General features: G+C 29.5%; 1 protein-coding gene across 6 annotated transcripts; it reads right to left on the reverse strand.

Moving 5' to 3' along the window:
• Window positions 1–5,488: 5,488 nt before the first annotated feature.
• On the reverse strand, window positions 5,489–27,125 carry LOC145968119 (serine/threonine-protein kinase 11-interacting protein). 6 transcript variants are annotated; one of them, XM_083093370.1, is made up of 21 exons: window positions 26,907–27,124; window positions 26,620–26,690; window positions 25,617–26,175; window positions 23,678–23,974; window positions 21,966–22,159; window positions 21,562–21,859; window positions 21,136–21,283; window positions 20,909–21,051; window positions 20,761–20,839; window positions 20,281–20,455; window positions 18,230–18,362; window positions 18,020–18,172; window positions 10,672–10,749; window positions 9,876–10,011; window positions 9,425–9,543; window positions 8,588–8,713; window positions 8,176–8,360; window positions 7,964–8,061; window positions 7,448–7,653; window positions 6,966–7,270; window positions 5,489–6,762 (listed from the first exon to the last, which is right to left on the reverse strand). In XM_083093370.1, the coding sequence occupies exons 3-21, from the start codon at window positions 26,071–26,073 to the stop codon at window positions 6,556–6,558; spliced, it is 3,537 nt and encodes a 1,178-aa protein (XP_082949496.1). In that variant the 5' UTR covers window positions 26,074–26,175; window positions 26,620–26,690; window positions 26,907–27,124; the 3' UTR covers window positions 5,489–6,555. The 6 variants fall into 6 exon arrangements, with proteins under 6 accessions (XP_082949496.1, XP_082949492.1, XP_082949493.1 ...); XM_083093366.1 differs by having other exon boundaries at window positions 20,909–21,283; XM_083093367.1 differs by having other exon boundaries at window positions 20,909–21,283; window positions 26,620–26,739.
• Window positions 27,126–27,463: the final 338 nt, after the last annotated feature.

The following is a 27,463-nucleotide window of genomic DNA, read 5'->3' on the forward strand; positions in this document are numbered from 1 at the left end:
TTAATACTTTTATATACAAAATAATGAGAGGAATCAATTGGTGTAAAGAAAACACATAGTTGTTTTTAAGAAAAAATATGGAATTGTTAATTGCAAATTACATATTTTTTCTTCGAAACAACTATGTGTTTTTTTTACACCAGTTGATTCCTCTCATTATTTTGTACGTAAAAGTATTAAGGTAAGATAATCGAAAAATGAATATTTTACAAGATATTTTACGGTTTATGTAAAATTAAGAAATTATTTCAAGCCTCATAACTCAAAAAGTACTTAACGAAAAGGTACTTAATTATAGTGTTTTGGAAAGCTATCGAGATAAGCTACAAAAATATGCAATGACAAATAGTAGGTTCCATTTAAGAAATTGAAGGTGACCTTTATGTGACCTTCAAATAACTCTTCAAGGTCAAACCAATGATATCATCTTATGGCCCCCTCGAAACCAAACAACTTTTGTCTGAAACATTTTTCTCTAAAATGCTTTGTTTCCGAAATAATTGCGTGCGTTAATTAAAATGGCTCACCCTGTATAATAAGAGATATATAAAATAGGACTGTGTATGTTACAAAAAGCATGCAAGAAAAGTTCATGAAAATTAATTCTTTAATGTTTGATTAGATTTTAAAACATGATGCATTGATGTAGTAATATTCTATAAACATATTTAATTTACTAATAATAGTAGGATTATGTATAATGTCAGGAATGGGAAAGTTACTTTTTAAAAGCAACTCGTTACCGTTACTCGTTACCGAGTAAAAAAAGTAACTCGTTACCATATTAGTTACTTATTTTTAAAAGTAACTAGTTACCGTTACCGTTACTTCAAAAGTAACGATTCGTTACTTTTCCCGTTACTTTTAATGTTAAAACAAGATAGAATTAAATAAAAAATTTACTTTGGTAATATTTTTTATTAAAATATTAATATAAAAGCAACAAATTTTTTATTTTAAATTTACAAAACCGTAAAAAATTTAAGGAGATATAGATTTTAAAACACTTAACATGTAACTTCACATGTAAATAAAAAAATTTTAATTTCCATTAAATTTATAAATACAGCTAAATTTACATTCTTTTTGTGCTCTCGTCCAATATTACGTCAAACTTAAAGCTGGCTAATCACATCCATTCCTCAGAATAAAATAACTGTGATTGACCAATGATGTCATTAATCGCTCCAGAGGTGTCTGTGAAGCTGGCACGACAATCTACGAATTTCAAAAAAATCCTAAGAGTTCTGATAGCACTTTTCATAGTTCTACAGTTCCTGATAAAAATTAAAAAGAGTTCCGCATTCCTTATATTAAAAAATCGAAATCGAAAAAATGTGCTAACTTCGCGAATCTAGCACGACACTCTTCCCTCCAAAGTACCAAAACGCGTTGAATATTATTTTTAGTAAGAGTTCCCGATAGTTCTGCTATAGTTCAGCCTATATATGTACTCACAAGGGGAGGTCGCGGTTGACTCTTCACCGATTTTGATCTCCTTTGGTGTGGTGAATCTGCATCGAAAAAAAGTTGATCCGTGTTCGAGCTTTTCATCCAATGCGTCTTGTAAAAAAAATTTTTTTTTCCCGAAGTTTAGAGAAATTGCCAGGTTCGTTATCAGGCCTAAAGAAAGACACACTTTCGATCGGTGCCGCTAGTCCAGTGGCAGAGCGCAAGAATAGTAATCCCGGGATCCCAGGTTCAGGACTTTGGGCTGTCATAATTTTTTATTTTTTTTTATTTTTTTTAGTTTATTTATATATATGTATATAACATGTATTATTTATTATGTTAAATAAATATTCGGCATACTAATAATGTTAGAATACACACTTTTCATTTTTCATAGCTTTACAAAATCGGTTTTTCTACCTACTGTGAACCGCTGGATGCTACCGCCGTTAAAGTATCGTTACAGAAAACGTTGATACAATATGCATGGTATGCGTCAAAATTAATATCAGAAAGAAAATTTTTTTTACAAGGCGCATTGGACGAAAAGCTCGAACACGGATCAACTTTTTTTCGATGCAGATTCACCACACCAAAGGAGATCAAAATCGGTGAAGAGTCAACCGCGACCTCCCCTTGTCAGTTAGCCAAGTCTGCTCGAACAGATTTCGCCAAGTGCTTGCTAAAAATTATTGTCAGCAAAAAGGCTACAATTTTGCTACAAGAGTTGTTATTACCTGATTAAGCTGGCAGATTGGCGGCAAAAACCGAGCAAAGCTTGCTGACAAAATCCGACAACAAATTGGCGGCAAAAAGCAAGCAAAGCTTGCTGCATTACTTGACGTCAAATTGGCGACAAAAACCAAGCAAGATCTGCACGCACAAAATTTGACGTCAAGTTGGCGACAAAACCCGAGCAAAATCTGTGCAGGAAAGTCTGATGACAAATTGTCAGCAAAAAGCAAGCAAAGCTTGCTGCATGACTTGACGTAAAATTGGCAGCAAAAACCGAGCAAGATCTGCGCGCATAATTTGACGGCAGATTGGTGGCAGAAACCGAGCAGAACCTGCATAATCAGTATTTAGATGCCTTGATTCAATAGTTCTTTCGCTTTCCGCTACGCGATGCACGCTTTCTCGCAATCAAATTTCTGTTAGAAGTAGATATAAAGCCTGCTAGTGGCTATTAATAAAAGATCAAAAGTATATTTCTATTGGTTTAATTTTTGATATCTCATACAAGCCTAATATGAGAATATTAAACTGATTAGAATCAACAGGATAAATGGAAAATTATCCTATTTGAAGCATAAAGCAAGAGTTTAATTAGCATATAAATTATGTCTCAATTTTATAAATTAAATTTAATTATTTTCACAATTTACTTTATTATTAATTTAATTAAGTTGAAAGAGAATTTGCTACGTGAGATATAACTACGATATAACATTACATTTCATAGTTATTTATGAAAAGAAAATTATAATTTACCAATAAAACTTATTCTGTAATATTAAATTTTATTGCACTTTGGTCAAAAGCAGATCATGCTCGGTTTCTACCGTCAATATGCTGTCAGATTGCGCGCGCGCAGATCTTGCTCGGTTTTTGCCGACAATTTGACGTCAACATGTCAGCAAGCTATGCTCGGGTTTTGTCACCAATTTGCTGTCAGGTTATGTCAGCAAGGTTTGCTAGCAAAACACGAGCTTAATGCGGACACAGATGGCTATGGATTTGGTGTGGAGAATTTTGATTAAATTTGCTGCCAATTTGCACGCAATTTGTTAACATTTTGCTTACTGGGTAATTTCAGATCGATATTCCAAAAATTAATAGATTTTAGGAATTTTTAATGTTCCTGACCAGCATAACATTTAGTGAAAATGTGTCGTGCTAATAATTTTCCGTATTTTTAGCGGCAGTTCTGGACGGTTTTATAAAAGTTCTATCCTTTAGAAACATTTTTACGCAGAGTTCCGACCGTTTACTATTTTTTAAACAATTTTTTACAATTACCCAACACGACACTCTCCCACTAAAGTAGTAAAACGCGATGAAAATTATTATTTTTGACAACAGTTCTCGATAGTTCTGCTATAGTTTAGCCTATATATGCAATTTTAGATCGATATTCTAAAAATTAATAATTTTTTATGAATTTTTAATGTTCTTAATCAGCCCGACAATTAGTGAAAATGTGTCGTGCTGATGATTTTCCTTAGTTTTAACGGCAATTCTGGACAGTTCTATAAAAGTTCTGTCCTTTAGAAATATTTTTACGCAGAGCTCCGACTGTTTACTATTTTATAAATAATTATTTAAAAAATTTCTCTGCTTAAAAAATGTTTCTAAAGAATAGAACTTTTATAGAACTGTCCAGAACTGCCGTTAAAACTACGGAAAATCATCAGCGCGACACATTTTTACTAAGTGTCGTGCTGGTTGAGGACATTAAAAATTTATAAAAAATTATTAATTATTGAAATATCGGTCTGAAATTGCATATATAGGCTGAAATATAGCAGAATTATTGGGAACTCTTGCTGAAAATAATAATATTCAACGCGTTTTGATTCTTTAGAAGGAACCCAGTGAGAAATGATAAGTCGAATAGACGTCTAAGACGTTTAATAGATGTCTAATAGACGTTTATTAAACGTCTTAGACGTCTATCCGACTTATCATTTCTCACTGGGAAGAGTGTCGTGCTAGATTCGCGAAGTTAACACGATATTTTTTCGATTTCGATTTTTCAATATAAGGAATGCGGAACTCTTTAATTTTTATCAGGAACTGTAGAACTATGAAAAGTGCTATCAGAACTTTTAGTATTTTTTTTAAATTCGTAGATTGTCGTATCAGCTTCACAGACACCTCTCAGAGCAATAAATTTCATCCGAAATATTATCGAATTTTATGTGAATGTCGGTCGATGACTAAAAATTGAATATGACAGAAATACGATGTCATAAGTATTTTCAAAATATGAAAAGTAACGGTTAAATTCGTTATCGTTACTTAAAAAATGTAACTACGTTATCGTTACAGTTACAGAAAAAAAAATGTAACGCCGTTACCAGTCCGTTACCAAAAAAAAGTAACTATAACGGTAACGGCGTTACAAGTAACGCGTTACTTCCCAACCTTGTTAAAAATATATAAGAATCGACTTTTTTCAAGAAGATGCTTCATCCCATTAACAGCCGTATGGCCATATAAAAAAAAATACGTCTCTTATTTTGAGCTAAACTACAATATATCCAAAGCTCAACAAAATCGAAGAGGGACAATTTCGACCTTTTCCTTGTTAGATAAATTTGCAAAATATAATGAAAACTAAAAATTATATTTTTTGTTGTTTGTTTCTCTATTTTCTTATTTCTTTAAGCTTTCTATTTTTTATTTCAAAATTGATCTTATCTTCTGAAATGAGAAAAAATGAAAAAAATAATTTTCGTATTTTTTATTGACATATTAAACTTACAATTAGATTAATTATTTTTGCAGGATAAATAAAGATTAAAAATTATACAACTCTTTTTATATTCAAAATCATTATTGATATTCAGTATAACGACAAAAGTGAGCTATCTCATTATATATAAAACTTGGAAGATACTCCTAATATATTCCTGCATTCTTTATATAGAAATTGTAATTTCAATATATATGATATACACACAGATACACACATACACATAATTTATGATTCATAAATTAAATTTTGTATCTCATCAAATAACAGTTTTTTTAATTATCTGCTTTTGTTATTTTACGTATATTTTTGTATCTTTTTTTACAATCTTATATATCAAATATTTGCAATAATATACATCATTATCAACTGCATGATCAATTTTTCAACTTTTCAATTGTAAATTTGGCTTATAATACAAAAATAGTACGTATATGTTTCTCTTATATAAGAAACTAAAATGAGATATTTTATTATCTTTTTTTTAACAGAATGATAACAGAATTAATATAAGATATATATATAAAAAGAGGGGGAGAGAAAGAGAATTGAGAAGAAAAAGTTTAAGATCATATATTTGTATTTATATTTACATTGTTAAAAAATATAAATTACAATATCCTCGCGATATGAATATCTACAATAAATACCTGAGTCTTGCCCTTTATTATAAAATTCAAAATATACATATCACAGGCGGACATTTACAATCAGATATAACTAAAATTACTATATATACGCATATATACATATACATACATACATATATATATATATATACACACACACACACACACACGCGCGCGCGCGCGCGCGTGTGTGTGTGTGTGTAACACAGACTTATATAATGCATGCAAATAAGATTGTATGTAAATTTGTGATATTTTTTGCAAACTTTAATGAAAACTTTAATTAAAAAGTGAGCATAAAAAGAGAAAAATTTCAATCAGAAATATGTACAAATAACAATATTACAATTATAGCACCATTGAAAACTATTCTATCAATAAAATCTCTCATCATCAATCATTTTTTCATACATTTCATATATAGTACTCCAAAATATCTTTGTAATTTTTGTAATTGAATCAATGTTGAATTCAAATATATGTATTGTATATTATAAAATAATTGTACACAAACACAAGAGTACTTACAATTGCTAGAATAATCTTTTGAATAAAGCCTTAAAAAGTATATATATAAAGTATTCTTCTTTTTTAATTTTACTTTTAATTATATAACTTACTTTTAATTATATAATTGAATTTTTAATAAATTTAGTAAGTAAAAGAAAGATGTTATATATTATATATTTGTAGCTTTAGCACTTTTAATTCTTATTTTTTTAAAACTTTCTCTACGTTGTTTCATTATTTCATATATGCCATTTACTCACACATATATAATAAAAAAAAAGATATTATTATGCACGTAATCAAAACATTTACATTTTATACGTATGTCATTAAAATAGATAATTAAGCAAACATTAAAAATAAAAAATTTGGTGTTGAAAATGATGTTAAAAATAGAAAGGTTTGTATGCAAAATAAAAAAAAATAGTTGAAACCTTCGCTAAACTAATGAAAAAATCAATAAGAGATTTTATTTTTATGTATTATTTAAGCGTCCTCATTACTCTGCATAACACGAGAGTTGCTTGTAGTCGTTACTTGTAGAGGAATCGAGAATAATTCTTCCCATGAAGGCTGAATAGAATTGATTACAGCTTCAACAGCACTAAGAGAAACAAATTCTAAGATCCAACTTTCCTCGAGTCCCGCGATCTCGTCCAAAAAGTTTAAAGTCAATGAATTATCGCAATGTTCCTAAAATTATATCATTAATGCATTATCAAATGGATACTGAATAATTTGTATGCCAATTGTAAATTATTATGATTTGATATGCATTTATACATTTTTACTTATAAAATTATTCTAAAATAGAACGCAATTATTTAAAAATTTAAATATTGGCATTATCTTCTATTCTAAAAAATAATAAATAGAAATTTTCAAAAATTACTGACTATTGCAATCAAATTACTCATAGTTTGCTCCCTAGCAATCAAAGGTACTTGATCGCTGCCTGGTATAAGCCATTGAACATTATCCTCCAGTATTATTAATATTGCATTCGTCAATATTAATCCAGATAGTTTAAACTTGGTGATAACGTTTTGATATTTTAAAACTGCAGAGGAAAATATTGCTAGTAATCGTACGACGTCTCCAGTCTTATAATTAACAGTATTCGTTAGTAAATCATTCATTAAAAGGCTAAAACATTCTGGGACCGAAAATTCCACTTCACAATTTGAAGGCAATCGTAGATCTGTAAACAAAAAAATACCATGCGTGCAACTTAAAAGTTATTGCTGCTCATATTTGAGAACCTAATTCTGAAATTTTTACATTTATTAAATTTAATTGCGTTATATTTATCGTTATTAGAACACATTTTATATATATATATATATATATATATATATATATATATATATATATATACCTGTGATATAAAATAAAAAGTTTGATGTTCTCTGAAAGTCTTGCAGAATACAAAGCACTGTAATAACACTGGAAAGCTCTTCATTAGTTTTACCAGGCTGTTGTAATTCAATCAAAATACCCTGTTTAAATGGCAATGATACAAAGGATCTTAATCTATCCGTCGTCCAACTGATTTCCTTATGAAGCCAACGCTGTGGATCTTCCCTGTTATGAAAACATGTTTTTTCTTATAATTTTTTTAGATTTTTCTATCTAATCTTGTTACAAATAAATCTTGTTTGTTTATTCATAATTTTTTTTAAATCTCTCTATCATACACAATTAATGCTGGAAAATGAAAAGCTTTTTGGAAATTTAAAAGAATGCTCCACCTTAACAGATTGATCTTTTTTTTTTATACATTTCATTAAAATATCCTATTTCTAAAATATTCATATAAAATTTTACAATAAAGTTATAATTATTCTTTACAATATAAAGTCTTGAAGAGAAAATTAATTTTAAAGCAACTTACCCTTCTGGTCCATCGATTCTGAGAATATAAACTTTAGACGTAGATAATACTAAACATCCAGAAAATGTTTCTTGCATAAACTGCATCAAAATCTGTGCCTATATATAAAAACAAAAATATAATATCATCAATTATATTCAATTTGGACTTGGCTTAATATATGTAAATTAAAAATATAATATAAAATTTTAAAATTATACTAAGCTAAGTACCTTGAGAAGAAACACCACTTCTTCGTTCTCATGCTCGAGTATATTTAAGATTATATGCAATTTGATTCTATGATCTATACTATTAAAGTTAGTATATGAGTATTGCACATCGCTGCCGAAAAAACTCGAAGCTTCTTCGCCTCTCAATATTTTGTTGCTGCCAATCTTAATACTCTGAAGTAAACCTAAAAATGACACACACAATACAATATGACACATACAATAATATATAAACATAATAGAAATATCAATATTAAACATCATAACAATATGACAAATAATACAAATATTCCAAAGTATTAGTTGACAAAAATTAAGTTAAAATTTAAATAAAAGTAAAACATTCATCTTTATTAGATCATCTCATGTAATCAAATATAACATTATGGGATTATGAATTCATTGGCTTTACTTCCTAACATTGATGTCAGATTTGTTACAGGAGCAATTTCCTTTTCACTGCTTTGGGATTTTGTATCGTTCGTTAATTTGGCCATTTTATTTTCATATGCTGTACATATGCTATCTGCCAGAGATCCTATAAGTAAAAATATGTTTCTTTCACAAATATATCTATTTAATTTTCATTAAAAAATTAAATACAAATCGTAATTATATTAATAAAGTAATACACATTCTGTTAACGAATTATCATATTAAAATTATGATATCAAAATTAATGTTTCAATGCGTGTATGCTGTGTCTAATTCGAGATTTAATTTATATAAAAATTTCGCGATTTTGCTTTAAACAAGCAGTAAAAAACTATTTTCCATACATTTACTCGATTTCAAATAATCTGTTTAATATCTATTTAATATTTTATTTAATATTCTGAAAAAATAAAATTATTAAAATATTTAATATTCTGAAAAAAACAATCTATTTAATATTCTAAATTCCTTGTTGGAATTGTATTAAAAGTTAAACTAGCAAAAAAGATATATCCTTCGAATCTTATGTTAGTATCCGTCTTTTATAGGTTTTATATCCATTTCAGGAATTTTAGTAATAAGTTGAATAGGAATTGCAATAATATTCTGTTACATTATTGTTGTAATATTTCAAAATAATATATATGTTATAGTTTTATATCATATAGATCATTTATATTAATTATTTATGTTATTATTTATTAATTATTTATGTTATTAATTATTACTTCCATGTTATATTACTGCAATATGTTTACTGGATCTATTAATTATATATGATTATATGTAATAGAAAGTATGATAGAATGCAAACCCGAAGAACTGCTTTCCGTTAAGCCTGCCATCACTGGCGTCGCGTCTGGAATTGTTACTAAGGAAGGAGCAATTGCTGTACGTCTTTCCTCCTGTTTTCGACTTGGCGTAACATTTGTCCTACATCAATATTGCAATAAAATATTAACTTAAACATGCAATAATTGTGCCTGTGATGACAAGTAAACGATAATATCATATCTGATATTATGATGATATCATATCTGTTTCTTTGCTATATAATCTTATTATATAGTCCTATTTAATCTAATTTCTTATTACGTTTGTGCAACAAGTGAATTGTACAGAAACATCATAAACATTAAGTATTATTAATAGAACTAATACTTAATAAATATAACTAACTAATTTATATAAATTAACTAACTAAAATATAACTAACTAACTTAAATAAATACAACTAACTTAATAAATACAACTGACATACTAACTTCAGCGTTTCATCTAAAACTTCGATGCTGCTCTGACTCGGATTGCTGAGTATCTCTATGTCACTCTCGTATTTCTTCGTCAAAGCATTTGTAGACGGAGTAGATTCTCTTGATTCCTCTAAACTTGTCGCTGAACCTGATAACGATAAATATTAATTTGAAAAAAAAAGAAAAATAAAGATTAATTATGTTTCGTTTTTTAGAAATTTAGAAAAAAAACAAAAATATATATGAATTACAGAGATTTTAAATAAAAGATATATAATTTTTTTTTAATACGTCACGGATTAAACTTTTAAAAGTAAAGATTAGAAATTAGGTGCTCGTACACCGAAGAAAAAAGCTAACATAAAAAAAAACATTGTACGTCTAAATTTTTAAATGAAAATTTAAATATTTTAAATATTCTAAATTTAAATTTTTTAATTAAAAAAAAATGTATTTGATTCAGCCACCGAGTCTTTTTTTTTTAAACTGAATAAAATTGATTTTTAAGGAAATGAGAAAGAAAAGATTCAACTTTTGGCAGCTGAATGATTCAAAAAATATATACAGAAAAAAAGGTAGAAAAGAGAGAGGAGATGGAAAAAGGAGAGACAAGATACAGAGAAAAACAAAGAAAAAGAAAAAAAATATGAAAAAAAATAAAGTATGAAAAAAAAGTAAAGGGAAAAGATAAAATGCGGAAAAAAGAAGAGAGAAAGTGAAAGTAAACCATAAAAAGAGAAATAGAGAAAAAGAGGAAGTAAAGAATGCTATAACATAATTATTATATTTAATTGTGGCTAAAGCTTACAACAGATTTGAGCTTGGATATGAGAGTCGGAGTGTACCAGAGAAGTGGTGACGGATTTAGCTCCACCCTCCATTCCACCTGCACCGGTATTAGTATGTTAAAGTTCCCATTAAATGTAATAAATATATAAACGCGCACGCGAATACATGCGTTGGCCGTACAAGTACATATTACACATATATTACATATACTATAAATTATCATTACAACGTTGCACTTCACAATCATTCTATTAATAAACGAAAATGAAAATTGGAATATCCAACTTTTTTAGATAAGTCAATATTATCAAGTTAATTATCGGGCCATCTTCAACATAATTAAATGCTTTGTAAGAATTATATAGTGTTATAATTAAATTTCAAAATCAAAATATATTATAAGAGTTATGAAAATATATACAAGGTTTTTTTCTTTAATGCAATAAAGCAAAAATACGTTATAATAAGATTTTCGTTATTTTATAACATATTTAAATATATATTCTTGAACTTTACAGATAAAAGTTTTAACAATTTTTCCATAATTATCTCTCATGAAACTGTAAATACTTTTTTCTGTAAATACTTTTTTCTACTTTTTAATCATCATTTATCGTAGAAATAAAAGTCAATATTATCTCAATATATCCAGATAAATAAATCTGTTAGAACAGATTTTTGTCAAATGCCCATTACAAATTTTAAAGGCAGAAAGATTACAGTTTGTATAAAGAAACTGATATATTCGATTATGTTGCCAGCATGTCAGCAGAAATACAACAAAATCTGTTCACATGACTAAACAAAAGATTGTCAACAGAAACAAGCAGAACTTGTTGATATAACTGACGGCAGATTGATAGCAGAAATTGAACAGGATCTGTGCGGCGCAATTTGACAACAGATTGTCGGCAGAAACCGAGCAGGATCTGCGCAGTGAAATTTGATATCAAATTCTCGGCAGATATAGAGTAGAGCCTGCTGATATAACTGATGGCAGATTGATGGCAGAAATTAAACAGGATCTGTGCGACGCAATTTGACAACAGATTGTCGGCAGAAACGGAACAAGGTTTGCATGATTTGATAGTTCCTTCACTTACCGCTACGTGAGTTGTACTTTCTCGTAATCTAATTTCTGTCAGAAATATATATAAAGTCGCGAATATGAATAAAAGATTAAAAATATAGTAATTATCATTTTAATTTCTATCACTTTAATTTCTGATATCTGATACAAGCAGATGAGATTCAGAATATTAAACTGATTGGAATCAATATGATAAATGGAAAATTATTCATGTACTGCCTATTTGAGGCATGAAGCAAGAATTTAATTCTAAATAAATTACATCTCCAGTTTTACAAGTTACATTTACTTTTATCATTTACTTTATTATTAATTTAATTAAATTGAATTAGTCCTCCGCTATATGAGATATAACTACGATATAACAATATTACATTTTAACATATATTACGATATAACATATGACATATATGTCATTTTAGAAGAAAATTGTAATTAACTTGCCGATAATATTCTTATTTAGCACCTGTAATAATCAATTTTGTTGCATTTATATAACATTAATAAAAGTAAGCGCAAATCTTGTGCAGTTTCTGCTGTCAATTTGCCATCAAGTTGTATGCGCAGATTCTGCTCGGTTTCTGCTGGCAATCTAACATCAAATTGCATCGCGCAGATCCTGCTCGGTTTTTGCCGACAGTTTGTTGACAGGTTATGTTTTACAGACTCTGTCGCCAAAACAAAAGCTTAATGCGGATACAGATGGCTACGGTTCTGGTGTGGGATTCTGAACGAATTTGCTGCCAATCTGCTGACAACCTGCTAACATTTTGCTTACTGGGATACATATATATATGCTTGTTTCTCTTCTGCTGTCAATCTGCTATCAGAGATTGAATGCGCAAATCCTGCTCGGTTTCTATGACAATTTGACATCAAATCAGCACAGATCCTGCTCTATTTCTACTGCCAATCTGCTATGATAATTCTACGCCTGCTCGGTTTCTGCTAGTACTATCAAATTATGTCAGCAGATTTTGTAATATTTCTGCTAACATTCTGCTATTATTATTTGATGTAACAGGTTTTGCATACAATCTGCAGTCTTTCTGCAATCTGCAGTTTGCTGACAATAATTTGTAGCAGACACTTGGCAAAATCTGTTAGAACAGATTTGGCTGACTGGGGGGTTTGCATGATTCAACAGTTCCTTCGCTTACCTATATGATGTATTACCGATATGATATATGTACTTTCTCACAATTAAATTTCTGTCAGAAATATGTATAAAATCGCGATTATTAATAAAAGATCAAAAATATAACAACTATCACTTTAATTTCTGATATCTGATACAAACAGATGATTCAGATGCTGATTGATATCAATAGAATAAATGGGAAATTATTAATTTACTGCTTATTTGAAGCATAAAGCAAGAATTTAATTCTAAATAAAATATATCTCAAGTTTTATAAATTAAATTTAATTACTTTTACCATTTATTTTATTATTAATTTAATTAAATTGAACTAGTCCTTCGCTATATGAGATGTAACTACAATGTAATATATTACATTATATAAGAAAATTGTAATTAACTGATAACTCACCAATAGTACTCTTACTTAGCACTTGTAACAATTTTATTGCATTTATATAATATAAGTAAGCGCAAGTCTTGTTCGGTTTCTGCTGTCAATTTGCCATCAAATTGCGTGTGTAGATTTTGCTTGGTTTCTATCGACAATCTGACATCAAATTACATTGCGCAGATTCTACTCGATTTTCGCCGACAATCTAATGTTAGATTATGTTTTTATGCTATTTTAAACTCTGTCGCCAGAACACAAGCTTAATGAGGAAACAGATGGCTATGTACTTCCTGTCCTTCCCTACTATGGTTCTGGTGTGGGATTCTAATCGAATCTGCTGCCAATCTGTTGACATTTTGTTTACTGGGTGTATATATATATATATATATATATATATATATATATACAGGATGTTCGGAAATTCAATCGACAAATTTTCAGAGATTGTCGGGGGCACCATAAGAATCATTTTTTGCAAATGAACCTGGGGTCGGAAACGTGTCATTACATCGCTACGGCATACGAAGTGTTCGAGAGTCGGGACCTCGAAATATCACAAAAAATTGTTTCAAACAAAAGTTGTAGGGCGTAAAAAGGTCTATTTACTGGCGCCATGTGTTTGACCTTGGATGGCGTCGCCAAGGTCACGACAAGGTCACCTTGAATTTTTGAAATGGAACCCTCCACTTTTTATTGCATATTCTTGTAGCCCTTCTTCACCGATCTTGCCTCCATCGGCTTGATCAGCCACCGATCTTGCCTTCAATGGCTGGATCAGGCACTGATCTTGCCTTCATCGGCTTGATCAGCCACCGATCTTGCCTTCATCGGCTGGATCAGCCACTGATCTTGCCATGGTTGGCTAGATCATCTTCCAATCTGGGAATCGAATTTGTGTTTGGATCTCTTGCCTTCGTGGGCGAGACATCTTACCATGAAAAGCTCGATAACTTCGAAACGGCTTACTTAAAGTTGGTAAAATTAGTGCTTTGAAAAGGTCTCGAGAAGGGCTACAAGAATATGCAATAAAAAGTGAAGGGTTCCATTTCAAAAATTCAAGGTGGCCTTGTCGTGATCTTAGCGACACCATCCAAGGTCAAACACATGGCGCCAGTAAATAGACCTTTTTACGCCCTACTTTTGTTTGAAACAATTTTTTGTGATATTTCGAGGTCCCGATTCCTTCGAATACTCCGTATGCCGTAGCGATGTAATGACACGTTTCCGACCCCAGGTTCATTTGCAAAAAATGATTCTTATGGTGCCCCCGACAATCTCTGAAAATTTGTCGATTGAATTTCCGAACACCCTGTATATATATATCTATATATATATATATATATATATATATATATATATATATATATATATACACATATACATATATATATACAGGGTGATTCTGAACAAACGTTTGTCTTTAAAATATCAAATTCTTGAATGAATTCTAAGACGATTTCTCCTCTTGCAAAATTTTGCCCGGAGCTCAGTTTTTAAACTATAAAGGAAAATAGTTAACTACTTACGGAACGAGTACAAGAGGTAGGCAGAGACGGCGCGATATAGGCGATTACGTGGGGCGCTCGCCGTGATCAGCTGATTGCTATACGCGATGACTGTAACAATCAGTGTGTGTGTGTGTGTGTGTGTGTGTGTATGTGTGTGTGTGTGTGTGCGTACACATTCTCACACACACACTGATTGTTACAGTCATCGCGTATAGCAATCAGCTGATCGCGGCGAGTGCCCCACGTATTCGCCTATATCGCGCCGTCCCTGCCTACCTCTTGTACTCGTTCCGTAAGTAGTTAATTATTTTCCTTTATAGTTTAAAAACTAAGCTCCGGGCAAAATTTTGCAAGAGGAAAAATCGTCTTAGAATTCATTCAAGAATTTGATATTTTAAAGACAAACGTTTGTTCAGAATCACCCTGTATATACAGGGTGGCCCATTTTAATCCATCCAGTCGAATATCTCGAAAACCAAGCCGGGGAGAGAAAAATGTTTCAGACAAAAGTTGTTTGGTTTCGAGGGGGCCATAAGATGGTACTATTGGTTTGACCTTGAAGAGTCATTTGAATGTCACATGAAGATCACCTTCAATTTCCTAAATGGAACCTACTATTTGTCATTGCATATTCTTGTAGCTTATCTCGAGAGCTTTCCAAAACATTATCTTACCTTAATACTTTTACGTACAAAATAATGAGAGGAATCAACTGGTGTAAAGAAAACACATAGTTGTTTTGAAGAAAAAATATGTAATTTGCAATTAACAATTCCATATTTTTTCTTAAAAACAACTATGTGTTTTCTTTACACCAATTGATTCCTCTCATTATTTTGTATATAAAAGTATTAAGGTAAGATAATCGAAAAATGAATATTTTACAAGATATTTTACGGTTTATGTAAAATTAAGAAATTATTTCAAGCCTCATAACTCAAAAAGTACTTAACGAAAAGGTACTTAATTATAGTGTTTTGGAAAGCTCTCGAGATAAGCTACAAGAATATGCAATGACAAATAGTAGGTTCCATTTAAGAAATTGAAGGTGACCTTCATGTGACCTTCAAATAACTCTTCAAGGTCAAACCAATGATACCATCTTATGGCCCCCTCGAAACCATAAAACTTTTGTCTGAAACATTTTTCTCTCCCGGGCTTGGTTTTCGAGTTATTCTCCATTAAAGGTTAAAATGGTCCACTCTGTATATACACACACCCAGTAAACAAAATGTCAACAGATTGGCAGCAGATTCGATTAGAATCCCACACCAGAACCTGTGTGTGTGTGTGTGCGCGCGTGCGCGCGTGTGTGTGTGTGTGCGCGTGTGTGTGTGTGTGCGCGTGTGTGCGTGCGTGTGCATGTGTATACAGGGTGTCCCATTTTAAATAATACGCTCAAATATCTCCGAAATGGTGCGTTAAATAAAAAAATGTTTCAAACAGAAGTTGTATGGATTGAAGGGGGCCATGAGATGGTAGCAATGATTTGACCTTGGAGAGTCACTTGAAGGTCACGTGAAGGTCACCGTCAATTTCTTAAATGGAACTCCCTATTTTTTATTGCATATTCTTGTAGTTTAACTCGAGGGCTTTCCAAAACACTATAATAAAATATTTTTCCCTCAAGTACTTTTTTAGTTATAGGGCTTGAAGTCATTTCTTAATTTTACATAAATCGTAAAATATCTTGTAAAATATTCATTTTTCGATTATCTTACCTTAATACTTTTATGTACAAAATAATGAGAGGAATCAATTGATGTAAAGAAAACACATAGTTATTTTTAAGAAAAAATGTGTAATTGTTAATTGCAAATTACATATTTTTCTTCGAAACAACTATGTGTTTTCTTTACACCAATTGATTCCTCTCATTATTTTGTACATAAAAGTATTAAGGTAAAATAATCGAAAAATCAATATTTTACAAGATATTTTACGGTTTATGTGAAATTAAGAAATGATTTCAAGCCTTATAACTCAAAAAGTACTCAATGAAGAAATACTTTATTATAGTGTTTTGGCAAGCTCTCGAGATGAGCTACAAGAATAAGTAATAAAAAATAGGGAGTTCTATATAAAAAATTGAAGGTGACCTTCACGTGACCTTCAAACGACTTTTCAATGTCAAACCAATGACACCATCTTATGGCCCCCTTAAAGTCAATTAACTTTTGTTTAAAATATTTCTTTCTTCAACGCTTCCTTTTTTAGATATTTCGCATTATCAACTTAAATGGGACACCCTGTACACACACACACACACACGCACACGCACACGCACACGCACACGCACACGCACACGCACACGCACACGCACACGCACACGCACACGCACACGCACACGCGCACACACACACACACACACACGCACACGCACACGCGCACACACACACACACACACACGCACACACATATATATATATATATATATATATATATATATATATATATACACACACACAGGGTGTGTGTGTGTATACTATATTCTGTGTGTGTGTGTTTGTGTGTGTTTGGATGTGTGTGTGTGTATACACAGAAGTATAGAATATATAGAAAGGCAAAAAAATCTCAATGCAAGTAACAGAAATTCTCCACGATTTTTTTCATACCACACAGTAAAGTCGCATTAAAGTTTTTATTTTGACCCATCAAGCTTTATTATTGTGGTTTTGTAAAAAAAAAAAAATACTTGAAATTTGCAACATTTAGAAAAAAATTTTCAAGTATAAAATGCTTTAGTGGAAACTTAAATGTGATAATATTTAGCGGAGTTATAATGCTTTAAATATTGCCAATTTTTAAGCAATTTTTCTTCTTCCCTTAATTTTGATTGTGATTGAGTATTATATTTTCTATAATTTTGAAAGGAGATCTTAGTTAAAATTCAAGATTAATCTTTTTTGTGATTAGTATATATTGAGTATTATATTTTCTATAATTTTGAGAAGTAATCTTAGTTAAAATTCAAGATTAATCTTTTTTTTTAAATTCTCAAAATCTTAAATTTTGTCTTTTTTTTATACTATGTCAAATTTTGGAGAAAATGGTTTGTAACACTTTATATGAACCTTGTATATATAGATCAAAACTCAAATATTACACAAATATTAAAACTCAAATATTACACAAATTTCAATATGATAAATAGAATTATACAATCCGTGCACATTTTCGTAAATTCATTCTTATAAAAAATACTACATGCTCTCTTATAATCATAAAGCTCACCGATACTGGAAAATGATTCAGAATGTTGCAAGTTAATTCTTGCAGAATTTTCTGCTGATTGATTCTTCACTGTTTGATTGTCCAGGCCAGACGGATTTTCTATTTCGATGACCAAACTGCTATCACAAATGGGGCATTTGAGTTGCTTGGAACCTAAAAGCATGATTTTCATAATCATTTTAAAAAGTACCGCTTCGTCGTAATACAAACCCGTCATCGATTTAGCAGCAAGCATCACATATTCCGTATCCTGCGAGAATTGCGTTGAACATTTCATACATTTAAAAACCTGCAGCGGGATCGGCCGCATTTCAATCTGTTCATTGATAATTGTTACAATTTTCTAAAAATAAAAAAATATGTTTTCAACTGTAGATCATATACAGGGCGGGGCATTTAAAATGTTACAAGATATTTTCTCCGTAAAATTTGACGTCGTGCAGGAAAAATGTTTTAGACAAAATTTATACAATTTAGAGAGAGAAAAATATTGATAATTTTTAATTTTTTAACTAAAATTATTTTTGAAAATTATGTGGAAATCAACCTAGTTTTTTTTTAATGGAACTATTCTAATTTTTTTTATATAAATCAATTCTTCAATATTTGATGTCAAAAGTTATAAAAATAGATGACCAAAAATTGAATAGTTCACAAGATATTTCATATAGGACGAGGAAAAAATATCGCGCGGACCAGTAAAGTATCTCGAAAATAAGATATTTGAGAAAAAAATGTTAAATACAAAAGTTATAGGGTTTCTACTGCAACAAACGGTAATACCCATTTGACTTTGAGTGCAATTATGAAGATTTCAAGGTCAGTTTTAAAATCTTAAAGAAACCTATTTTCTATTTGATATTCTTGTAACTGGCATTGATGTCTTTTTAAAACTATAATAAAACACTATAATAAACTTTTTTTGATTAAGTACTTTCTGAGATATGGGTTGATAAAATTCTATTATCGCGCTGACATTATTCAAAGTATACCACGTTGAGGTTTTCGATCGAATTTACATGCTTGTGAATGTGTATGTGTGTCATAGCAGAGATAAAGATCTACGATTTGTCGCTTCTGTATTCTTCCAAACTCTCTCTGCTGCTATGTACTGGATGAAACATTCTCTAATAAATGAATTGGAAGATGAAGAGCAATTGAATAGTCTACAAGATTTCCCGATATAACACTACTTGACTTTTTTTGATAAGACTTCTTGAAAAATCAAGTTTATAAAACTAAACCTGCGAATATCGAAGAATTGAAACAAAGAATAATTGACGAATTGAGTTTGATAATTGTCGATATGTTGAGAAATGTCAGAGATTCTTTTCAATTAAAGCTAGCACATTATCAAGCGGTGGCAATTCAAATGTCTGCTATAATTATCATCAAATGCTCGTGCGCACTCCCCCCTTACGCACGCACGCACGCGTACGGTAGCGTAACTTTATCGCTCATTTCTCAGAAAGTACTTAATCAAGAAAAGTTCTATTATAGTGTTTTGAAAAGACCCCGATGTCAACTACAAAAATATCAAATAAAAAATAAGGATCTCTGTTTAAGATCTTAAAGTTGACCTTGAAATCTCCTTCATAATTGCACTTAAGATCAAATGGATATCACTGTTTGATGCATTTGTTGAAACCCTACAGCTTTTATACTTAACATTTTTTTCTTAAATGCCTTATTTTCGATATATTTTACCGGTTCGATACTTTTTCTTTACACTAAACACTTTAATATAATATGTCATAATTTTACATTAACTATGAAATATCTCACAAAATATTTTTCGATTATCTTGCTTCAATATTTTTATACATAAAATAATGAAAGCAATTAATTGATATAAAGAGAATATATAGTTATTTTGAAGAAAAAAATTTCAATGAGCAGCTATATATTATATTAGTTTATGTAAAATTATATCAAATTAAAAGATAAAATATTTTGTAAACTATATTCAATTGTTGACTATACTATCCTTATAATTTTTAATGTCGAATTGCGAAGAGAGAATCGATTTATATAAAAAAAATGGAATAATTCCATTAAAAAAAATTAGGTTGACCTTTACATTATCTTGAAAACGATTTTTAAATTAAAATTCAAAATTACCAATTTTTTCCTTCAAAACGTTTTAAATTTTGTCTAAAACCTTTTTCTTGTATGACATAAAATTTCGAAGAAAATACCTGTGTGTGTGTAACATTTTAATTATTCTATCCTGTATATCCTGTAAAGAATATTTACAGTACCTTCGCATCTTCCAATTGCACGAAGTAACGTCTATTTTCTTTATCTTTTCTAGTAGTATCAAAAATAATATCGATGGTAGGTGGATCGTTCTTGCCTAAGACGCAAGACAAAACTGAACTCATCGACCAATGAAACTTTACTTTTCCAGTAATTGTATCCTTTTCTTTAATATTTCTACAAAAGTTGCGATAAAATTCAATTTTATAATAATAAAAATATATCTAAAGATATTCTGTTTAATATTTTACAAAAATTTCAAAACGTTTGATTAGTCAAAATAAAGAACTTCTTGGCCCTTTTCATTTTGATTGATCAGTTAAACAAATAAAATTCTCATAGTGGTAAACGAAGCACAACTTAATATTGATTATTCAAAAAAGTTGCAATTAAACTATAATTTTCAATTTTTCTTATAAGTAATGAAAAAAATGCTATAATCTAAGAATATAAGTACAATTCTACTGTAATTGTACACTTACTCAGGGGTTATCATTAAAAATATAGTCTCCATCTCACTATCACTTTTTCTTTTCTGAACAATGTATAAATCTCCAGCTTCTAAGACAAAAAAAGAAAAAATTAAAATCTATTGCATTATTAGCAATATTGTTTAATATTTCGTACAACCTTCACTTTCATTAGGATCATATACAGTTGTAGAATGAGCCGTATGTGTTTCTAGGGTGTGTATTTCATCTACGATTTCTTCATTCTGAGGAATGTCTTTATCATCTTCCGTATATTTTGCAATTTCTTCTGATTGGGGCTCACTGGAAAATTTTTCATTAAACATGGTATGAATTAGATTATTATGAAGAGACGTTGATGTATTAATATCAGCCAAAGTCTTAAACATTTGTGATGTTGTAAATTGTTCACAATGAAGACCCATAATATCCTGGACAGAAGTCCCTGCATGACTGTTCAGCCAATTATTTTCACCAAATTTCTCCCGCAAATCTAAGATGCGTTTTTTTATCTCCAAATGATCTTTTGATGATTCTAGAAAAATGAATATATTAATATATAAATATTATTAAAAATATATACTACTCCATTATATATAATATTTCCTTTTACTCCAATTCTTATAATAGTGTTTCAATCATTTATCACACAATAATTTTATCTTATATTATATTATCATATTTAAAATTACATATTTTATTATTAATTTTATATAATATTATAATAGTAATAAAAATTAACAAAAATAATATTAATAAAATTAGTAAAAATTAATATAAATATTAATAAAAAAATACATATATCTTGATTACCTAAATGAGAAGAGGCAACTACATCAGGTAGTTTTTTAAATTCTCCCTTTTCCTGATCAATTTCATCAATAATCGCTTCTCTCATGTTCGACTTTTTTTTACTTCTTGTTATGCTTCTTTCTAAATTATCAGATAATGTTATTCGATTTGATCCGTTTTCATTGAATTCATATATATCGACGCATGTAGACATTGAGCTGGTCAAAGATATGGATTGATTCGCGCGTATTGTAAAAACTCGATTTTCCATCACAAACGCTTTTTCCAATTTTGAAAGCGGTAGTCGATCTAAAACAAACTGTTAGAGTGTATTCAAACTCGTGTCATATTATAAATAATAATTATAATATGGATACTGACTCTGCACTTTATAATTTTCGATATATTAATTATGGTACAAATACCTTGCTATCTGACAGACTCGGATGCAAATGTTTTATGGACAATAACCGATGTTTTGGATGGTATGATAAAGGATTTCCTTCCAAAGATAGCCATAATAAGATAGACATTTGTTGAAGTGGCCAAAGAACCGAATGTTCCATTAAACAGTTAAATGATAAGTCTAATTCTGTCAAACATTCTAAACCTTGAAGACCTGTTATACAAATTGATAATGAATATATAATTCATTAATAGTTTATAAATAATAATATATAAATTATACTGCTTGAAAAATCGCAAATATTCTATAAATTTCTATAAATTAATTTTTTGAAAACAATTTCATCTTTTTTGTTGTAATATTTTAATTCGAAAATTGTGTGCAAAAACCTAAAATATATATATGTGTGTGTACATGTATATACAGAGTGTTTGAGAAAGATTGGACCAACGTTCATGAGGGAGAGCGCACGAAACTGAATAGAAAAGTCTTACCATTCTACTACGTACCATCCTACTTTACCATTCTTTATTTTCAGTCTTTTGCAATTTTCGCAATAATTATTGATATTAATTTAAAAAATTTAATATTTCTGTTATTATTGCAAAAATCATAAAACGATATAGGACTTTTCTATTCAATTATTGCGCTCTACCTCCTCACGAGCGCTTGTATATAGTGCTGCAGGACACCCTATATATATATATATATATATATACATACAGGGTGTATAAAAAGTGGAGTATAAAAACCGGGACGGTGAAATATCCCGAAAACTAAGCACTTCAGAAAAAAATGTTTCAGATAAAAGTTGTAGGATTTCAAAAGATCTATTTACTGGCGCTATGAGTTTAACCTTGTGTGGCGTCGCCAAAATCATAGCAAGGTCACCTAGAATTTTTTAAATGGGACCCCCTATTTTTTATTGCATATCCTTGTAGCCCTTCTTCAGACCTTTTCAAAACACTATAATTAAGTTAGTTTTCATTAAGTACTTTCCGAGTTATGAGGCTTGAAATCATTTCTTAATTTTACACAAACCGTAAAATATCTTGTAAAATATTCATTTTTCGATTATTTTACCTTAATACTTTTATATAAAATAATGAGGAATCAATTGATGTAAAGAAAACACATAGTTGTTTCGAAGAAAAAATACGTAATTTGCAATTAACAATTACATATTTTTTCTTAAAAATAACTGTTTTCTTTACACCAATTGATTCCTCTCATTATTTTGTACATAAAAGTATTAAGGTAAGATAATCGAGAAATGAATATTTTACTAGATATTTTATGGTTTATGTAAAATTAAGAAATGATTTCAAGCCTCATAACTCGAGATGTACCTAACGAAAAAATACTTAATTATAGTGTTTTGGAAAGCTCTTGAAATAAGCTATAATATGCAATAAAAATGGGGAATTCCATTAAAAAAAATCAACGACCTTCATATGACCTTGAATACTTCATCCAAGGTCAAATTCTTATCATCATTAGATACATTTTATTTAGTCCTACAACTTTGTTCCTTACATATTTTTCATTATAGTTGATCGTTTTCGAGATATTTTAGCGTTCCGGGACTTTTTGAAGACCCTGTATATATATATAAAATAAAATCGTTTGCGATATAAAGTATATATATATATACTTTATATCGCAAACGATTTTATATTATACAAAAATAAAATTAGGAAATATAATATCATTATTGCAATAATAACTAACCATTAAGATTATCAATGTAATTATTCTTCAATACTAATATTTGTAATGAATGTAACGCTAATTTATTGAATGTGGGTACTTCTTCCAATTTATTATAGCCCAGATTGACATATTTCAAGACTGATAAGCAGGATATCTCCTTTGCACTAGTTATCATGTTATGATTTAAGTCCAATATCTGAAGCCAAGGAGCTAATTCTAATGATTCATCCAAGCATTCCAGAGCATTATGAGACAATACTAAATGTCTCAAGGATGCCCATACAAACCCGATGCCAGCGTCACCTCCACATGTAGCTATATAGTAAAAAAATTATAGAGATAGAGTAACACATATAATATTTAAAAATAATCTTATATACAAGGTGAGACAATAACATTGTCCATCGAATATCTCCACTACTTTTAGAGATACGAAAAATTGTAATTACGAAAGTTGTACGGTATCAAGAGGGCCATAATATGCTAATGATATTTTTTTCATAACTGAAAGTGCTTTAGAAATTTCAAGATTATTTTCAATTTTTTTTTAACGAATCATCTTAATTTCTTTATAAATTGATTCTTTGCAATGTTCATATTCGGCATAAAAAATTATAATTGAATTTTACAAAATATTTTATATTTTGACAAAATTTTACAAACACTATGAAATATCTCGTAAAATATTCATTTTACGATTATTTCGCCTCAATATTATTAAGTAAATAATTGGAAGAGTTAATTAGTACAAAGAAAATATATAATTATTTAAAAAATGTATTCACAAGTAAATATATAAATTTACGAGTAGATATTTTTTCATAAAAACAACTACATGCTTTCTTTACGTTAATTCAGTTTTCTCATTATTTTACTTAAAAGAATTAAGACAAGATAATTGATAAATATTCAATTTTTAACTGTCTTATCTAACTTTTTACTCCAAATATTGCAAGGAATCAATTTTATACAAAAAAAATAGTGATTCTATTTAAAAAAAAATGAAAATAACTGAAAATCTCTGAAGCATTTCCACTTACAGAAAAAATATTACTAGCATATGACTCTCCTGATACCATATAACTTTTATAATTACAATTTTTCATATCTAAAAATGGTAGAGATATTTCAGGCGGATAAAATTATTGCCTTACTCTATATATATATACAGGGTGTTCTAAAAAGGTATGTCAAAAATTTAAAGAGATATTCCTCACACCTGAAGGATGAAAAATTGTTATATGGACATAGGTGCGGAAATGCTTATTTCAGGAGTTATGTTGAAAATACTGTTAGCTGTATTACTTACACAAGGAAAGATTTAGGATTAATTATTGTAGACGACAATCATTTAATTAGGCTTATTTACATTTGATTTTAATGTGACCTTGAGTATGTTACAATAAATGTTGAAAATGTTCACCATTTTCCTGAATACAAGCAGTGACACGTCGACGCATCGATTCACGGACACGTTCAGAAATGCCTGGCGTACAGCGGATTGTAATAATCCATAACATTAAAGGTCAATAACATTAAAGGGCATTTTTGAACGTGTCCGTGAATCGATGCGTCGACGTGTCACTGCTTGTATTCAGGAAAATGGTGAACATTTTCAACATTTATTGTAACATACTCAAGGTCACATTAGAACCAAATGTAAATAAGCCTAATTAAACGATTGTCGTCTACAATAATTAATTCTAAATTTTTCCTTGTGTAAGTAATACAGCTAACAGTATTTTCAACATAACTCCTGAAATAAGTATTTCTGCACCTATGTCCATATAACATTTTTTCATCCTTCAGGTGTGAGAAATATCTCCTTAAATTTTGACATATCTTTTTAAAACACCCTGTATATAATTAATATCAATTTATTCCACAAAACCGAATAGTATTGCCTATTTATTATTTATATTTTTCTAAATTCTACCTTATATACATTTAAACAAACCTAATAATTGGTAAATTGTGGATACTCCTTTCCTACCGGCACACACAATGCTTTCTAACTGGCCCCTGACACTTTGTAAACCTTTCATTAATTCAATGGATACCTTTTTCAATTCCAAATACTTTAAATGTCTAAACTTGGAGATGTCAATGATAATGATATCATCAGAAGAATAATGCGTTATTTTCAAACTTATAGTTTTCTGCACAAAATCATGTAAAAATTTTATATCACGAAATATATCTACTTTGGAACTATTGCACACTTGAAATGAAGAATCCAGATCTTCTGGTTCTAATATTATTAACGAGAATGCTTCATTAAGACTATGCAACAGTTTTGTTGACAGTGAAAGCTTGCTTGAAGCACTCAAGATCATATCGCCATTCTGGCGAAGAAGTTTCACCAGTTCTATTATTTCTTGCATATTGACCGTATCCTGTGAATAGTTTGACATTGTATTGTTCTCATTCACTGTTATTATAGACTCTTTATTCTGTATTATTTATTTCCTGCATTCATATAAGAATATATTTTTCTAATAATATTCCATCTTAAGCTGAAATAAAAATAATATATCAAATTAAACATGAATGAAACATTCATTGGGGTTTTGATATGTAGTATATGAATTTGAAAATAAACATTTAAAAATCTTTATAAGTTTTAAAACAGATTTAGGAGAATGTTTAACTTTCAATCAACTTTACACTTTTAGGTTTTGATAAAAATATATTTCATAATTTTTCTTTACATGTAAAAACAAAAATTTAAAGTCACATAATTACATTTTAATTATAATTAAAGTTACAGTTCCAAAAACAAACTATGTAATTGATTAACAATTATATATATATATATATATATATATATATATATATATATATATATGTGTGTGTGTGTGTGTGTGTGTGTATGTATATACGTAAATTAAAGTATGTGATATGTACTATATATATGCTTATATCATTATATTCTATTAATATATGATAAATTTCCTAACCTTAAAAATTGTTGACATCCTTAATTACTTTTTCTATTTATCCTCGTGTTGAGATATGTTTGTTTGTCAACCTTGGATTTAATATAAAAAAGCATTAAAAATGTGTATTTTTGTCAAAACCTAAGTGGAGCGGATAAAATAAACATTTTTATCATACACAAATAAAAAAATTTAATCAGCTTAATGATAACAGTAATAATAAAATGAATATATTATATATATTATATACAATTAAATGTATTACATGTATTATAATACATATAATTATATGTATTGTATTCACATACCGTGATATAATTAAAAATTTTTAACAAAACACAATTGTCAACGTAATAATAATAATCTATAAATATTTGTATCTTTTTCTTCCTCTCTCTCTCTCTCTATCTCCCTCTTTTTCTCTCTTCGTAGCTCTGATTCAAAATTCGTCAATTGCACTGAACTCTATACATACTACATAACTACATACTGGAATGAGCCATCAAGGAGTGGAGGTGAATATCTATCCTTAATGTTATTTTCTGATTGGCTAACGCAGAAAACTTGCTTTGATAAAGGGTGCGTTCCGAATTACGCATGAAGCACGTAGGGCTCGTTCCCACTGAGCGCGTCACGCGTCGCATCAACTAGCGTGAGCCAATCAAAACATCCCATTGTAATAACACGGAAAACATGTTATTACAATGGGATGTTTTGATTGGCTCACGCTGGTGACGCGACGCGTGACGCGCTCAGTGGGAACGAGCCCGTACACTGCATAGGCCGGTATTCATAGTCCGATCTTATATTTGAGATCGTCTTAAGTTCGAGCTTGAAATGCTACCATAGACCTTATAAGTATGGA

This window comes from Camponotus vicinus, unplaced genomic scaffold (genome assembly GCF_025532165.1).
Source record: "Camponotus vicinus isolate PSW18456_S1 unplaced genomic scaffold, iyCamVici1.0 SCAF_3, whole genome shotgun sequence".
Taxonomy (NCBI): Eukaryota; Metazoa; Arthropoda; class Insecta; order Hymenoptera; family Formicidae; genus Camponotus; species Camponotus vicinus.

Bases quoted from the DNA above. Each gene is read 5' to 3' on its own strand.
- LOC145968119 (XM_083093368.1), bottom strand. From the start codon at position 26,073: ATGTCAAACTATTCACAGGATACGGTCAATATGCAAGAAATAATAGAA. The intron at 9,544-9,875 runs GTTAGTATGTCA...ATATTGATGTAG, and splicing joins GTTTTAGATGAAACGCTGAA to GACAAATGTTACGCCAAGTC. The intron at 8,062-8,175 runs GTACTTAGCTTA...TTTTATATATAG, and splicing joins AAGTGGTGTTTCTTCTCAAG to GCACAGATTTTGATGCAGTT.